Source organism: Glandiceps talaboti, chromosome 12, assembly GCF_964340395.1.
Source record: "Glandiceps talaboti chromosome 12, keGlaTala1.1, whole genome shotgun sequence".
Taxonomy (NCBI): domain Eukaryota; kingdom Metazoa; phylum Hemichordata; class Enteropneusta; family Spengelidae; genus Glandiceps; species Glandiceps talaboti.
Window position 1 is genome coordinate 13,341,551 of NC_135560.1, and position 18,547 is coordinate 13,360,097.

General features: G+C 35.6%; 1 protein-coding gene across 1 annotated transcript in view; it reads left to right on the forward strand.

Annotated features, from left to right (window-relative positions):
• The first annotated feature begins 359 nt into the window (after window positions 1-359).
• Window positions 360-18,547, forward strand: part of LOC144442958 (stimulated by retinoic acid gene 6 protein-like) — a 26,447-nt gene continuing 8,259 nt past the window's right edge. The window contains exons 1-5 of the mRNA XM_078132331.1: window positions 360-784; window positions 11,161-11,297; window positions 12,047-12,222; window positions 12,940-13,050; window positions 14,102-14,211. Coding sequence (XP_077988457.1) covers window positions 360-784; window positions 11,161-11,297; window positions 12,047-12,222; window positions 12,940-13,050; window positions 14,102-14,211 — 959 coding nt within the window. The remainder of the gene's footprint in view (window positions 785-11,160; window positions 11,298-12,046; window positions 12,223-12,939; window positions 13,051-14,101; window positions 14,212-18,547) is intronic.

Genomic DNA, 18,547 nt, shown 5'->3' on the forward strand with positions numbered 1-18,547 from the left:
AATGTAATGTAATGTAATGTAATGTAATGTAATGTAATGTTTTGGTTTTGAAGAGAGTTTGTTGTGCCAGATAATAAAATGTTGCGATGTTAGTATTTTCTTTGTTTAGCAGACGACCATCTGTTCAAGGTGTTGAATTTTTAAAAATTCAAATCATTCAATACCTATCAATGACTTTAGAATCTTCATTTCCCTCTGTGCACGCACGTGGATGGCGCTGCTGTCACCTCCTTGGCATCACATAAAAACCTGCCAGTGAGGACAGTCTACTCCAAGACGCTGTGAAATCGTCATATGATCAGGTTTGTCCGCTCTTGGTGAATGTTAGCGACCGTCAGAGTCCTCTTCGCAAAACCAAAATGATTATCCTTCTGCGAGGACTGAAGACATATCTTCTAGATTTTTTCTTCGTTATGTTGTTATACACGATGGCAGCAGGCATCATTGATATTTTAACTACCTTTCACGCGATCATGGTGGATGCCCTTACTGACATTAGATGTTTGATGAACAAGAAATTCAGGAAGTTGGAGCGTTGCAAATCAATAACGAATGAATCCAGATTCGAAAACATTATTGATGAATATGATTTTGAATTATCATATAGTGATGACTGGTCCTCCGATTACTCCCACGGCAATGACTTCACATATACAGGTTCTCTACCTGACAGCAATTCATACTCTACCTCCGTGACGCTGCAATCAGTTAAAGCGGTCTCCAACACGGAGGTGACTACATCGGGAATGATACCTACTACTGTCAACTCACCAGCTTCCAACAGGTGGGTGATGATGTTACGTATTAACGATTCGATTTAACTGAACCAGGTGAAGCAGCATTGTACACCGAGGTATAGAGCATATGTGGACAACGAGAAGTAGGTATACACACATACATACATACATACATACATACATACATGCATATATGCATACATGCATGCATGCATGCATGCATACATACATACATACATACATACATACATACATACATACATACATACATACAGACAGACAGACAGACAGACAGACAGACAGACAGACAGACAGACAGACAGACAAACAAACAGACTAATTTGTGCAGCCATATTTCTGTTTTAACTTGTACATTCACTTTACAAAGTGATGTGATCGACATGTTTTGGCAATTTTGCCTTCATAATCGCACCTTTAACATTGAGTTACAAGGTCATCATGAACTATCAGTAATCCTTAATATATTCATGTCACAAATAGATTCGTTGTTCGCTATAAACTCTAACAACGACTGTATTAGTGATAGCATTGACATGGTTAAGACAACATTGCAAATCAATGATCACGCAAAGTGAAGACGTGCGTGGAAAGAGAAGGAATATATACCATGGAGACGAGGTGCCCAATAGGCATGACCTTATGTAAATAGCTTTCTGTTAGGGATAAGACAAGACTGTCGAGAATTGTAAAATATATATAGCAGACTTGTAGAGGATAAGACGTCCTGAGCTCGTTGAATTGTACAAACAGGTACAAAATGATTCATCTCACTCATCTCACCCATCAGGTCGCCATACTACAACTAAGCACATACACGCGAGTGCCAACGATTTTATGTCTATGTGGTGGCATGTTAGTTTACATCAAACAGACAAAATGTTGCAAGAAACTGTATTCATTCGATATTGGTGTTTTTAATTGTAAAATGTAAAGTTTCGTATTGGTTTCTGCCAGGATGTATCAAACAGAACCACGCAACGCTGTATATATATGTATATATATATATATATATATATATATATATATATATATATATATATATATATATATATATATATATATATATATATATATAAGATATATATAAGAAGACGAGTATGATATTACATTATGGATTTACACTACGGACCGTTTCACAAGAAGGATCATGAGGTGTAATAATGAGTTATATATATATATATATATATATATATATATATATATATATATATATATATATATATATATATATATATATATATATATGACTTTGGATCGGAATAACAAGAGCAAGGCCTAAGGAAACGAGTTCAGTGTATTGAAAAATAGGAGAAGAATATGATTAGCAGCCTCGTACCTGTGATTCCATTTCAAGATGGATCAAGTTAACCAATTATCAGTGTCTACCTTAGGATTGGTTCCTTTGTATTGGCCCACATTACATGTCTCAAAGTGGGGGGGGGGGGAGATGTAGGGGGGGGGGTAAATTGAGAAAAGACCAAACATTTGATTGGCAGAAATCAAGAAATCAGCTTTTAGGTATCTTTTTAACCAGTAACCGTTTGTCAACCGTATACTCAAAAGAAATACATAGATGTATGAAAATATTGTCGGTCCTAGCTAGACGATATAGCTTGAGATTAAAGGCTCTGTTACATTATCAAGGGATTATAAGGCCAATCTGGTCAGCGCGCGTAATATCCCCGCGTCAGTCTTTTGTTTTCTTTTTTGTCCACCCCATGCAGTCTGCAGATCCGTGGGGAAACACAAATATAACCCCTCCCTAGTTCAGCGAAGACAACTGCAGAGCCATTTATGAACAAGCAAATGCCACATACACACTTGCTCTAAAGTTCTAAATAAAAGAACAGTAACTGCCATAAATAGTAGACTGGGTGACAGATTTGTTGAGAATTTAAAAAAAATCGCATCGTCTCACCATTTCAGACAAACTGTCCTGACCAGAAACAATTCTCTTTTTGTTGGTCTAATCGTTTGAAGTGATAATCGATGGAATGGATACAATGTCTATATGTATATTAGGTTTTCAACAATTATTTCAACTCATTTTTCACTAATTCATTTTAAAATGTCATAGTTTGGTTAAATCAACAGACTGCCTATTTGTGAATACTATAATTATAATTATCAATTTAAAGTAAAAATAAAAGTCAACAACCCGCAAGTGTTCTTATTGAGCAATTCTCTAGGGTTGTCGTCAAATGGAAACTAATTTTTGTCAATAACTAGGCTTTGTCGATATTTTGCCTTCTAATAACAATCTGTCAGTGACAAAATGAAAAAAAAAATATAAAGACGGCCTTTTAAATGAACTCGTACTCTCTCGGGAACAATGGGTATGTTCACTCCTTATAATACTGAAAGACTTGCCAATATTCCTCTACTTTAGTGATTAAAATGAAAGTTGAAGGTAGGTCAGATGGCACAGGCTTTAATTAGGTACTGGCGTTGATCACTAAAGTCCCATGGCAATTTGAGATGAAGTTCAACTCGGTCATATCAAGTTCACCCGTTTTCGGCGTTAATGTGTAATTACTCCAATAGCTCTAATTTCTTCAGCTTGTGCTGACTCTGGTCAATTCGTTATTACAGTTTGAAAATATTCGCCCAATAAACTGACTTGCAGGAATGAGGGATTACATACCTCAGACTATGATTATACAAATGAAGTCATTATGTAAATGAACATGCGCAACTACGATGAGCAAACAGTAGCTTGATATATGAAAGGTTGCATGTAATTTCCATGTAAATTATGTAAATTCAATATACAGGTTGGCTGATAATGACTATTAACTGAATCAGTTTGAACGGGAATCAGTACAAGCAAAAGATACAAGAGCTATATATCGATGTAACACATCAGTGCCAAACACAGTCTATGGCAAGTTTATCAAGTAGGGAAACTAATGACAACATTATACAAAGAAGCAAAGAAAGGAGGAAAGACAAAACAAGCCGACACAATTGCATTGCTATGTCTACGATATAGGAATGATATACCAGCAACAAATTCAGTACATTTGTGAACAACGTTTGTGTTCACCTGATCAATCAATGAATGAATTATTAGTCATATGGTATACGATCACTTGACTATCTTTCACAGACATAAACAAACAGATAAGAACTTGGCGTGAACCTACGTCAGAGGAACCTGATGTTAATTTGTATCAATGTATGTCAGCGCCATTTGTAATTGATTACAAGCGGCATGTCTAGACAGCTGCTGTATGGGTTGTATGTGCTTCTGTTCACAAGCATTATATTATAGATGATTCTATTTACTGTATTTCATGCATTATTAATCGGTATATGAGTCTACAAATATTTCAAAAATTCCCTTTTGTCGGAAAGATGTAAAAGGAAAAAGCATTTAAATTTAGGAGAAAGCGTTCAATAAATCATACTTACAATTGAAAATGGAAAATTCTTCACGAATACACCTTCAAAATTCAAGAAAGCAATGGTAGACACAAACTAGAATGGTTTCAATCGTTGTCGGTACAATTTTAACCACAGATATCTGTATTTGGATAATTTGGAAGTTTTCTTGTTTCATTTTTCATTGATTTTTGCAAACATTTTAAAACTTACAAGCAAGTCTGATGGGGGTTTTCTCTCAAACTTTTATATTGACTAAAATGTCACAGTGAAATCTCGCGATACTGGGTTACACAGTGTTTGCCAAAATTCCGACTTGATTGATCAAACAGATAGATTGTTACAATGCTGTCCAGTTGGGATTTTGGCAATCATCGATTTACACACAATCATGCGAGATTTCGCTGTCTCGCGAGATTTAAATTTTATTCGAAAACTTATTTTTTAAGCAAACTAGTTCCTCTTTCTTGAGCAGAAATTATTATTGTTGTATCATTTACTCGTTTCTGTCCTTGAGTTATTTCATATTTGTATCTCACCAGCACTGTTGTCATCAATTGTTTCACGGGGAGTGTTAGTGAGGATATCTTGTGGCATGTAATTCCGGCGGTAAGTAAAGAATTAACAGCGGCATGCTGTTTGATGTATGTTATGATATCATCATGATGATGATCATGATATCATCACCGTCGTCATCATCATCATCATCATCATCATCATCATCATCATCATCATCATCATTTTATTCACAATTTAACCAATTACAAGCCACGTTGAACGCGTTTGAACAACACTATGGAATTTATACCTGGACGTTCCACGTCACTCGTCTGCGGTGCTCCTAATATGACTTAAAACGTTCAAAGTCGCCGTTACTCTTCTCGATTTTTTCATAAATTACGCAGGTATAATTATATTGTATTACATTCGCGAAACGTGTTTCTTTATTTGACCGGATAATACGTGCATCCTTCTTATGAGTTTGTCACTCTTCGTCTTTTGATTCATAGTGACAAGGCCCCTTAAGTCACTCGTATTTTTCATGAAACTGGTTATGATAAATGATTACAAATAATGAATAGCAACAGCTGCAGCTACATTTATCATAATAATGAAAAGCTCCTAACTCTGGGATATATTTCACCGAGATAATTCTACTAGTGTGTTATCCACATCTTTGTACACCTGTGTTCCTTGATTGAATTACAGTACATGTCATAAATGATAAAATCTATAACTATTCACAGAGCGTATTATCATCATATCGATCATCACCATCACTAGCAACATACCTCTCGTGAAAATCTGGAAAGGATTCGACAACAGTTTTCTCTTCTACAACCATTTATTATGACGTAGTCATAATTATCCGAATTCATTTTGGCGCTCAACTATATTTTTTGGCAGAAATATAACTTTCAGATTAATTTTTTTGCTTCACTTTAATACTACTGACATTATATTTATAGGCACATCACTTTTATCGGTTTATGTATCGATTCACACCTAATTTTTAGAATAAATCTGCCGACAGTATCTGTAGTTTCTGCAGAATTTACCAGTGAAAGCATTAATGGCGGAAATATTGTTTTTAAAAACCCGACATAAGTCTATAACCAAATTACAAACATCACAGTCTTTCAATTTTTTAAATATAATTTGAGTCCCCTGAAGTCTAGATCTGTCACAATCTACATGTTAGAAGAATGTCACGTGATTTACACGTGATTAGGAAACCCCATATACTAACTTATTTAAGCCCCCTGAGGGATTATTGTTATGGACAGCTCTTCATACTTTTAGTTTTTTTTACCTTCCGAAATCTGAGTTTATTAATATTTGGCATGGAAAAGCATGTATTTATCGGTTATTCCATACAAAACTACTCAACCTTAAAGAGCAGTCTTTTCAATCATGATGGCTGCGCGCTTTCTCTCTAAAAATTCCTAGGAGTAGTATAGTTACTATGACAACAACAAAACATCTATTTAGGATTTGCGTTTCAACAACTGTGCCCAAATGACCCAACGTCGATGTCATCTCAAAATAAATATAAGTTTGTTCTAGCTATTGACATGTGACAAACCGGGATGAAAGCGAAACCGATGAATTCTGTACTTCAGTCAAAATATTTGATAGTGTTAAACATTCAATTTTAGATTACTTTGGGCAGACATCCATGCGAATATACTTGTGAGCCTGCAGCTAATAACTAGGTGCCGTTTAATATATTTTAGACTTTGGTGAAAGTGTACGTGTGGGGAAAATAACAATCAGACTAATCAGTCATCAAGGACCTAATTATCGCGCCAATTGCTATATAAATCATTTTTGCCATACTTCATGTTTTTTAATAAATGTTTATAGTAGGCATTATTTGGAATTCTTAGACATGTAAATTTATGGTCTTGATTAGCAGCTATTTATTAATTCATGGGCTTCTGCTCACCGCAGTCAATATGAGAAAATTGGCGTTTATATAAAGATCAATATTTACGACGTTGTAGATAATTTGATAACGAACCTACACTTGTACCATGTCTGTTTTACAGCAAGCTGCAATTCAAGACCGAGTAAAATAACATCTCTCGAATTAATGTGATCGACATCAATCGATTTACAGAACTGCATGTATAATACAAGTACGTATGTAGTCCAAGTAACGTGTAGTAAGTACGGCAGAGAAAACCTGCCATTCGTGATAACAGTATAGTTTATTTGCTTTTCCAGGCCTCTGACCCATTTCCAAAGAAGTTACATTTTTTGAAATTAGAAAACAAGGTGATTGGTTACAGCATGATGTTACATGTACAAACGTGTTCAATACATTAATAAAACTACTTGAATTTCAAATAAAAGTGAATATGTATACAGACTCCCTGCAAGTATTAGTCATAATCTCTTTTACAACTCGTAGAATGACCAGAGTATATATTCCATATTTTTTTGTACAAAATGGCTTGTGCATGGTATTATAGTTTATTTTGTGTATATATCTTAGTGCAGCTGAAAATGTGGTTTCCGCAGGAGTAAATTAAATGTACAATTAAATTTTCTATTCTATTCTATTCCACCCTATAAAATCACCATAAATTCATTAGGTGGTACAAACGTCAAAGTGCATCAATAAAAAGCATTGTGTTGTATTTGCCAATTTACCTTTATACATCATTGAAGATTACTAACACTAATGACTGACATTGAAAAGCTATATAATTTTTTAATTAAGTAAAGTGTTCACACGATTTCCTTTACACAGATAAAGACGGAACGGGTTGACTGGTCAACAATAGCAGTATGCAAAATGCCTCAACTATTTAAGTTGTAATTAGCTATAGACTCAACCTACTCGCTAAAGGTTACAACACATTTTTCTTATCTGAAACAACAATAGGTGGCTGGGACTTTCATAAAAGGATATCTTAAAGCCTGGGGATGTTAATGTACCATATAGAGTGTTTATATTGAATGTATTAAGACTTCGTTTCCTAATATCTATCGGCCGTTCGATCAAACTCTAGGAGATATCTGTAGATCAGCACCCTTCGATCTATATACAAAACTAAATCATATGTTGTTGTTTTCATTTACCGAATATTGAGCACAAATTAGCCAATTGCAAATCTATTTTGTGGTAAATAATTTGCTCTGGTTCATGAGAAGATGGTCACAGCACTTTCGCGAATATCCAATACTGTCACCAAAACCACAAGATAAATAAGGCCAAATAAGGTTGAAAGGGGAAATATCTCTCCTATATTGCCAACAGATTCTGCTACAACAGTAACGAGCCAAACTTTATGTAGTGTAAAGGCAGTACAACTCTAACCATCTATGCAAATCATCGATTTGTGGCCTCCGGTTCAGCCATTGAGATTCAAATATAGGTATTTATTAATGCAGTGCCTTCACACACATTCACGTGGCGGTAGTAGTGGGAAGTAACCAATGCCTTTAAAACTTTCAACATTGGTGACAGCGGTGGGATTGAATCCTTATTAGTGATTCTGTGACTCGTGTCCTTGTTACATTTCTGACATTATTTTAACCAACATTTCGAACTACTTCAACAGAGGGAGGGTCGTGTTTTAGAGAAAGAAGGTTGAGAAATGACCACTTTTTAGCACGATGGAATCAGGGGAGGGTTACATTCAACGCAACAGCCCGAGCTTGATTTCCCTTGCCCCCCCCCCCCCGTTTGGATATTTTGACTTGTACTATAACTATCAGTTAAATACTTTGACAACTAAAATTGTTGTCTGTTTTGCAATTTTGTAGATGTCATTTTATCATTTATCTCGGGACGCTTTTCAAATAATTGTGGTTATCTTGCAATTGCAACCTTATCTCCAAACCGTGTTAAACTAATAAGAAATCTCTGCTTCGTCTGCCATCTGCTAAATCATTCAGTTTACTGATGTTACATGATGCTTACAGAATCTGAGGCAGAGAAGTGTACATTTTGAGTTACTAGCAGATCATTGCTCTTTCGTCTTCTTAAGTTTACACTTAAAGGAAGCCGCTTTCCATTTCGTATGCATTAACTTGTTCTGATGGCCCTATTCCAAGCTATTGTGCTGTGAAATTATTAGCCAATTATCAGACCGCAACCATTACAACTTCTCACGCATGACTGTTGCAAATAAAGGAAACATGATCAATCAAGAGCGCTCCTCGAATTTTAATGAAAACGTTAGAAATTTACTGTCAACTTCCAATGTCCAGCGGTTCTCACATTATCACAATGTTTGTTGGATGCAATTCGAGAGAGCAAACAATGATCTGATTTTCTAACATTGAAATTACTAGTTAATAACATTTATCGGTCTTGTACAATCTGTTTGAGAAAATTTCATATTTTCTGGTTTAACAGTCAAACTAATAACTAATAACAAGTGTTTGCAAAGAGTTCAAGAACACAGTAGCCTAGGATACCATGGTTATTGAATTGTCATGAAAACAGTGTTGTTTGCTAGATCTTGATCAAATCGCTCGTCGATTTTAGTGGTTACAAGAAAATAGGTATACTTGTCAATTTGCAAGGTTGCATCAGTGTAGTGAAATGTATGCAATTAGGACGCTAAATGATTGATATAATCAAACTGATTTTGTATTAAAACGGTAATTTAATATACCGCCCTGTTCATATTATCGGAAATTTGTGATGATTGATCATCAAACCATTTCTAAAATCATCAAATGTACAAGTGATTATTACATGCATATTCAGTTCATAAATCAACAATTATTTGATCAGGAATGTTTTGCAATGAATTTATCATCGACATAGTTATTTCATATCATTCTTGTTGAATGCGTGTGACAAAAGATAAAAGTCATTTTCCTATCCACATTAGCATTGTTCTAGGTCGACTAACATGCATCATATGTAGGTCATATTCGAGTCAATTGCGCACTAACCTGCTGCCATCACAGCTGAAGAATATGACACGACCGTTCTTGGTTATTAAAAATGATTAAATAGTCCAGTTATTAATATGATGACTGCGAGCACTTACATAGAGTGGATGAATTTGATCGGATAATTTAACTTTCTGTCCGTTTGCTGTAAGATATTTCGGTGTAATAATGGTTTATATGTGATAACGACGGATTCTATGTGTTTTACTTCTTAATTTAACATTCAGACCATGAATAGTGTGAAAGTGCGTAAAAACTGACATTATCTAGATATTGGCACCGCTTTGTCCCTTTTCTATGATGAGCGTTAATTACTGACTTGCTGCTGCACATAAGTAGATTACGTCCAACATCTAAGATCCCCCAGGACACGCCATCGCGTCTTTAATATCTTTTTTACGGTTTGTTCCTCAGACTGGATCATATTACACTTAGGGTTATCAGAGCGTGATATATGTTGTATTTACATGCTGTCAATGTGACACTGTTAACTGAGCATTTACCTCCCATGACCTTACCATAAAGTATTGCTGACCCTCGATAAATACCTGCCCAAAAGTGTAAAGGCCCACGGAAATGAGTTCCATCAGTGTCAGTCTTTGCATCTGCAGCTCAACCATACAGGCGCGGGTTTTGTTACACGACTTAATCGAATTCGCCCTTTTGTTAATTAGCGACTATTCTTGCGGAAATGCAATATAATTTTCCCACTCTGCTTCAAATATACGATTCGTTTGATTGATATAACTATTTAATAATATATTAGTTTAAACATAGTCTTTTATTTGCAATTCACCATGTATGTCAGTCATAAATTGGGGTATTTCTGTTGCATATGCTTTTGCCAAGGCCAATTTCTTCATTTAGTAGCAAAAGACTAGTTTATAGCAAACATGTCCATGTTGGACGCTCTTTTGGACACATCATATCACGTAAAGGGCAATAAGGAAATAAACATGTCCAGAGACACACAGACACAAAGGCTGACATGGACACACCAGGAGGTCTTTACCATCGAGTTTCGTTCTTTTTTTCATCACAGGTTTTTATTCTAGTGGCATTAGCTTTCCTCCAACGAAGAAAATATCGTTGTTTAGATATCTGCAAAGGAAGACCTGGCATAGTTATGTAAGTGTTACTGAGTCCCTTAGTATTGTACAGATAGCACTAAAATTGCTAGTTTGCGCACTTAGATATGCGCGCTCACGATCACGCACATGATGCGATTGCATGCATACACACATACATGTATTACATAATACATATTTGTATTTATTTTAATTACCTATGAACCCAATCTGATTAAAATCTGATGTGTTGAAAGTGGCTAGATGTCTTTACTTACCTCTCTTTCCATAGTTTTGTGTCGTTTTTTTTGTTTTGGGTGACCAACACAAAACGATGGGCACTGGTAAGTAAAGACATCTAGCCACTTTCACCGTATCAGATTTTAATCAGATTGCTAGAACCCGAGCCTTTAGATGAAGGATTGGTATACAGTATCTCCCACTTTACAATCCAAGCTTCATTCCCAAGAACGTATAAATTTCCCTAACCTTACTGTCTGACAACTGAGTGTTATTTGTTTTATCAACAGACCGGTTAATCTTATGGATGACCATAGCAACCGTATTGGTTTTCTCGCCGCTTTTGGTACTACAGCATCGAATGTCCTTGATCTGTTCACCGGAAACTTTGCAATATCATTTAGTGACTTAGGACGCGAGGCAGCAGGTACGTCATACATTATTCAAGTTTATTCGGAGATATGCATTACAACCGCTCTCACATTGCCATTTAATCGCGTCTGGGTCAAATGACTATACAAAAGCACAAACCAAGATGAACGTTGGTGGCGCCATACCAAAAGCCATTACATTTAGTTTTTAATTCCCAGTAAGTTGCAATGTTCATGTGAGAAATTATGGTTGCAAACACTTAAAATACAAATTTTAAAGTTGGCAATCAAATATACTTTGTAATGTTGCATGTCAAAATATCTTAGAAATATTTTGCATTTGCTGAGCTGAATTTGAGTTTGAAAATAACCTGTCGGCGCAGAACATGACTTAACTTTTGATGTTATTTTAAGTGAACTTGGACCATTCTCTTTTCTAAAAGAAAATTTGGGGGTGGGGGGAGGGGTTACTGTTCAATACTTTTGAATGAACATAATGATCCAGTGAATGTATAAATATGACGCTTCAACACCAATAAACACATAGCCACATAATAACAGTGTGACGAATTCCTCGAAAAGAAGATCGTGAACTGCCAAATTCAATCGCGATTCCAAAAGATCTAGAAACAAGCTTTCATATGATATGGTAAGCCTTTGGGTGGTACGAGTTATTTTGATTTCCAAACATAGTAGTCTCCGACATACATTCTTCATGAAGCCATAATTTCACATCACAATTTCACATTTTGCCATTCATAGCTGATATGTTTTGTCTTCTCGTTCATTCCTTTCCCTTTTCCAGTCTTCGCCGGAGCTGTCAATGTGTTTGTCTTGGTCCTGCAATTTTATCCAGTTTTCGCATGTATCTCAGCAGAAGACAAATTAGCTGGTTCTTTGCTTGGCTTCATCTATCTGATCTATACAACGAGTGTACTTGTGGCAGAGGCATGCTTATGTCATCCTACGCCATTTACAGTGGTGAGAATCTCTAGCAATGTGAATTAGGTTACTTTACTATAGAAAAACGTTGCAATGGACTTAAAATGTTAGTGCTTACTTGAAAAAAAATCAAACCTAAGCACAAGTCTGTAACAGCAAAACTTAAGTTTTCGACACAAAATTTGACAGCAAAGCTTATATTTTGATAACAAACTTTAAAAAAAAAATCTTATAGAAAATTTAAGTTTTACTATTAAAATTGTGTTTTGTAGTCCCGTGTACACGTACGTGTTCAAAAGATTGTTTCTTCAATACCGTGTTTTAGAAATTGAAGTCGTACTTTGCTGTGATTTTTATATGTACAGATGTTTCATCCACAGCAGAGATGTAAACTTCATAAATATAACGGGAAATGTCAAACTTTTGTGTCGACTGGATGTGGATGGTGACGACTGTGTCTCGTTTTTACTTACAATCACTTCATGTACGTCCAATTGAACAACAATTTTGACATAGTTCAAATTGTTTTGCTAATCATTGAGTTACAAATATGGATTTGGTCTTTGTTGTTTCAATTGTTTTTATTTTGTTTCATCATTTACAAATCCAGAATTAACCCTATGTATTGTCATCCATATGACCTTTAACGTACAATATATCACTAGTAGACACAATTTTTTTCTAATAGCATCACGTTAGAGGGCACAGTAAGTTAAGAGAAACGGGTAATATAACGCCCTTAATTTATTTGTCTAGTTTATTGGTTGGATAGCTTCTGTAGATTGGATACTCCGAATCATCTTAGTGGTTAATTTTGGAGTCGTCCTGGTTCAGGAACTTTTAAAAGTTGGAATTACAGGTAGAAAGGTAAGTGCTTACATCTGTTTTTAATGACCCGACGCCACAATAAGGCCACAACCTCGTGTATTCAGTCGCAAAGTATCATTATAATTTACTAAAGTCCACTTGGAATTTTTTGAATTAGTACTAAGGCATCAAATGATCATACATGGAAAATACCATCAACACATCGTACACACACACCTGTGATTTAAACAGTCTTTTCACGATTAGGCCTAACCATAGACATTTCACGTGGAGTAGGTCTATGGCTTAACTGACCATCGTTTTTAGGATCACGTATAATTCAATGATCATGAGATACAAATGAACAGAGCAACCCTAATCTTTTGAAAGTCAAAGTGCACGTTCTTTACTTATTTTGTTTTACCCGGCCTTCTACTACGATGTGCACATACCGTAAACACGGTTTTTAAGCACTAAATATAGTTAGCAATGGTTCGGTGTTTCAGATTTTGTATTCCTGCTTAAAAAGTCTAACTTTTCCATTTTGATATCAATTCCTGGTGAAATTTGAATATTGTACAACAACGCAGCAGAGCGTCACTTTAGTGGTCTTTATACGTGGATGACACTGAGAGATCTAGAAGATGTGTATGACCGGTGCCCCCCCCCCCCCCCGGGAGTATCCCATATTTTACGAATAATCATACGTATACTATTGGTCCACTTTGCCGTTTTAAAATTCACTGGGTCGATAAGGGCGTGTACCTACATGTATTGAAGAAATGTCGCAAATTCTCGAGAAAGGCTTAGAAATTCATTTAAAATTCGTATGTGTCGGTCGCCTAACATTTGTAAAGGTACGTGTTCTTGTTCCCGCATTATGTGCTGTATAGCGCCATCAACAACCGGAACCGTTTCATGAAATTGAATGTGGAGATGTTGATGTTTGAAACTTTGCGGCACATCCCTATTGCCAGTAGTGTTAGTAATTGATCAGCGCTACGTTGACACCCACTGTGTAAATAAAGTGTTTTATAAATGTGCATTAATACTATTATGTATCAGTATGAAGTAATGTACATGTACTACTTTTGTGTTCTTAAATTATCAGACTCCAAATAAACAGCTTGCAATCAGAAATATGCCCTTTGGGATTTATGTTAAAGCCCTACTCCGAAAACGTCATGAAAAGGCTCCAACAACAACAACAACAACAACAACGTAAGTACAAGTAGTTATTTTACATCTAGATATTTACGTTTGTATATTAATATTTTTTTATTATTATTATTTCACATTTCGAAACTGACACATTCAAAAATTTGTTTATAGTTGTCGTTTTGTTTTAGAAAATGTAAGCTATTCATTATACCGGTTATCCACCTAGTAGTCACTTTCGGAGTGAAGTGTCGCGAGGGGGCGACCTACATGAAGATTTTCAAATTTGAAAAACTTGTCGATTTGGATAGTAGTGGTAGAATAGACATGAGGTAAAGCATAACAATAGATAATAATGGATACCGAACAAACAAAATATTTACCTCTAATCATAACGTCAGTTCTTGTTATTTTAAGAACATGTAAATGTGAATTTCGCTGGGGTGACGAACTTGACAATGTTCCCATTTGTACACCCTGTCGTTTTATTGACATGCCCTGACCTTGAATTCCGTGAATCTATAAAATGGTTGATATTCAGATAATATAAATGTCAAGTCGAATCTCACCAATTAACACCTACCATTAAATTACGATTGAAAACCTGCGACTATAAATCATTCGTCGTCCTAGGAGTATTGTAGGATGATCTAGGGTGTACAAGTCTTGTCTCGGTTACCCAGCCTCTCGCCGCTTGGGGCTGTGCCAACGAGTCCACCCCAAACGTACGTCCGGGTGATCTCGTAGAAGAGCCCCAATGGTGAGAGTCTGGGTAACCGAAACTAGTACAAATCTGGAACTGCTTCTATGCAAATGAAGCTCTATATGTATGTATGTATGTATGTATGTATGTATGTATGTATGTATGTATGTATGTATGTATGTATGTATGTATGTATGTATGTATGTATGTATGTATGTATGTATGTATGTATGTGTGTGTGTGTGTGTGTGTGTGTGTGTGTGTATGTATGTATGTATGTATGTATGTATGTATGTATGTATGTATGTATGTATGTATGCATGTATGCATGCATGCATTTCAGTTTTTAGGAGAAACGAATGACCCTTGTAATTATATATTTTTGCCACCCAGCCCTAAGGCACAGTGTTCAACATCTGTCATATAGTTTGTATGGATAGAATACATGATATGGTGGAGGAAGACAAATATATCATTCTATGTCTTGTTCAAATTCTGTAGTCTATGTATGTATGTATGTATGTATGTATGTATGTATGTATGTATGTATGTATGTATGTATGTATGTATGTATGTATGTATGTATGTATGTATGTATGTATGTATGTGTGTGTGTGTGTGTGTGTATGTATGTATGTATGCATGCATGCATGCATGCATGCATGCATGCATGTATGTATGTATGTATGTATGTATGTATGTATGTATGTATGTATGTATGTATGTATGTATGTATGTATGTACGTACGTACGTACGTCTGTGTGTGTGCGCGCGCGTGCGTGCATGCATGCATGTATGTATGTATGTATGTATGTATGTATGTATGTATGTATGTATGTATGTATGTATGTATGTATACATGCATGCATGCATGTGTGTGTATGTATGTATGTATGTATGTATGTATGTATGTATGTTTTATGTATGTATGTATGTATGTATGTATGTATGTATGTATGTATGTATGTATGTATGTATGTATGTATGTGTGTGTGTGTGTGTGTGCGTGCGTGTATGTGTGTGTGCGTGCGTGCGTGTGCGTACGTGTGTGTGTGTGCGTGTGTTTTTTTGCTTAACTGATATACTTCAGACGTTATATAACAATGTACATTTCAGTTTTTAGGAGAAACGAATGACCCTTGTAAGTATATGTTTTTGCCACCCAGCCCTAAGGCAGAGTGTTCAACGTCTGTTATATAGTTTGTATGGATAGAATACATGATATGGTGGAGGAAGACAAATATATCATTCTATGTCTTGTTCAAATTCTGTAGTCTATGTGTGTGTGTATGTATGTATGTATGTATGTATGTATGTATGTATGTATGTATGTATGTATGTATGTATGTATGTATGTGTGTGTGTGTGTGTGTGCGCGCGTGCGTGCGTGCGCGCGTGTGTGTGTGTGTGTGTTTTGCTTAACTGATATACATTAGACGTTAATTAACGATGAACATTTCAGTTTTTAGGAGAAGCGATTGACCCATTTTAATTATATATTTTTGCCACCCAGCCCTAAGGCACAGTGTTCAACATCTGTCATATAGTTTGTATGGATAAAATACATGATATGGTGGAGGAAGACAAATCTTTCATTCTATGTCTTGTTCAAATTATGTAGTCTATTTGTGTGTGTGTGTGTGTGTGTGTGTGTGTGTGTGTGTGTGTGTGTGTGTGTGTGTGTGTGTGTGTGTGTTACAACAGTACCGTAGCCCGCGGGCCCCCCTGGAATTTTGGAAAAAAGCAAGAAGAAAAAAAGCGACTTTTTGAAAAAGTGACTGTACACTGACTCCTCGCTAATATGTATCTTATATCTCTATTGTACGCTAATAAAAATGTGTCCAGTTAAAAATTGTAACTTTGCACTGTGCATTTTCCGCGAGTAATAGTAGTCTTGAAAGTCTCCTTCATTTGAAGATAGCAAGTCGCAATAACAGAGAGTGAAACTCCCAAAAATAGACGGAAAAAGTCGTTTGCATGCAGTGACTCCGAAGATGCACTCGACCTCATTTACATCTTGTTCCTTATATTAAAACATTTACTGATAAAACGGCAGACCTCTTTTTGGAATATTTGGTGGCCCTGAAAAACTATTAAACTAGGTACGCAATTTAAGATCCACTCTTTAAATATCCACTTTCAATAATTGTGTTCGGCGTTGTCTTTGGTTGAAATGTTGTTTATATAATTATTTCATTGCACTGACACTAGCGTTATTACGCAATTCATTTTGAAGCGACAACTTGCTATGGAAAGAATGGCCCTGAATTTGTAAAGAGAGCTGTACCTTCGACATCAAAATCCAAACTTCAATTACTTCCATTATATTGATAATGACAAGGAGAATTCACTGAGTTCACCTTGGGTTCCAACATAAAGGAGGGCCATAAAAGTGTTGGGGTATTGTCAAGAAAATGATTATTTTGTTGTGTTACTTATTTGAGAAAGCACCATCCAAATTTTTTTTTTCATTTAAAAGTTTTTTTGTTTTTTTTACTTTGAATGTGATATCTTTTCTGCAACTACTTTGAAAGATGTGACATTAGGCCAGGAAAAATGAAAATGCTGTTCAACCTACCCATATATTTTTTGGTGATGGGCAATATATCCTCATGCGGGCTTCTCATTTCTTTCAAAATTAAGGATATTTCTTTATATTTTCTGAATAGTACATGTAACAATATACATTTGAGTCTATTCCAAATTATATAATATCTTATACAGTGGTTTACTTGGCTCTGCTGATGCATACAAGCATGAATAGACATTAAATTAAGCTGTAACAGTTGCATATCCAATGTGCACTAAAAAGAATTGAGCAAAAGTTTACGACCATGGGAGTGGGCTGAACAGTCACAGGGCCATCACAGTTTGAAGGTATTGAAATGTTTTGCTCTTGATTCGGATTTTTTGGAACCAAATTAAACTTCAGGAGAAGTCATTTACCAAGTGCACATCCGCAAAATATCTTTCAGCTTTGCCATAACAAAATACACTTGCAGATAATATGTAATGTATAGCATAATTGTTTCAATTCTGGTATTTTATTACCATATTCAAGTATTGTAAGACTTTAAATTATGTCTATGGTTTGATATTTTATGCCTCTAAATAGCCTCCTACACTGTCTTATTTTCATTTTTTCACCTTTGATGTTGTCTCTCCAATCAGTAGCAATCAATGTGATAATTGTCTTTCTCCCAAAACAGGATGGATCCCTGTGGAAAGTAATCTCATTCAGAGTATTATTGTTGTTGGCTATCACTGTTATTTTAATGTATCATATTGTACCACATAATTTTATATCTCCATTTTAGTGTAGGAGACAGAAGGGGTGGCTTAAATAATGCTTGAGTTTCATTTGGCTGGGTTTAACATTTTTTGAGAAGAGAGGGTGAGAGGATCTACAACATTTATTTAACCGTGAATTGTGTACATTTCCTAACTATAGCTAGCTCTGCAGACAAATCTGCTATGTTGGCATCGCATTGCACATGTTTTATAATTTTGTTATGATAGCCCCTGTAGTGTGACCGACTCTAATCTATTTTACACCTTACAGAACAGTTTCAATAATAAATTTAGTTTATGCAATTACTGTATTGTCCACACTGAAGAAATTTCGCACATCATTAAAAAAATGTCTCGTATCCCATGCGTGTATCACACATGGTATGGTATCACCAGCTCGCAGG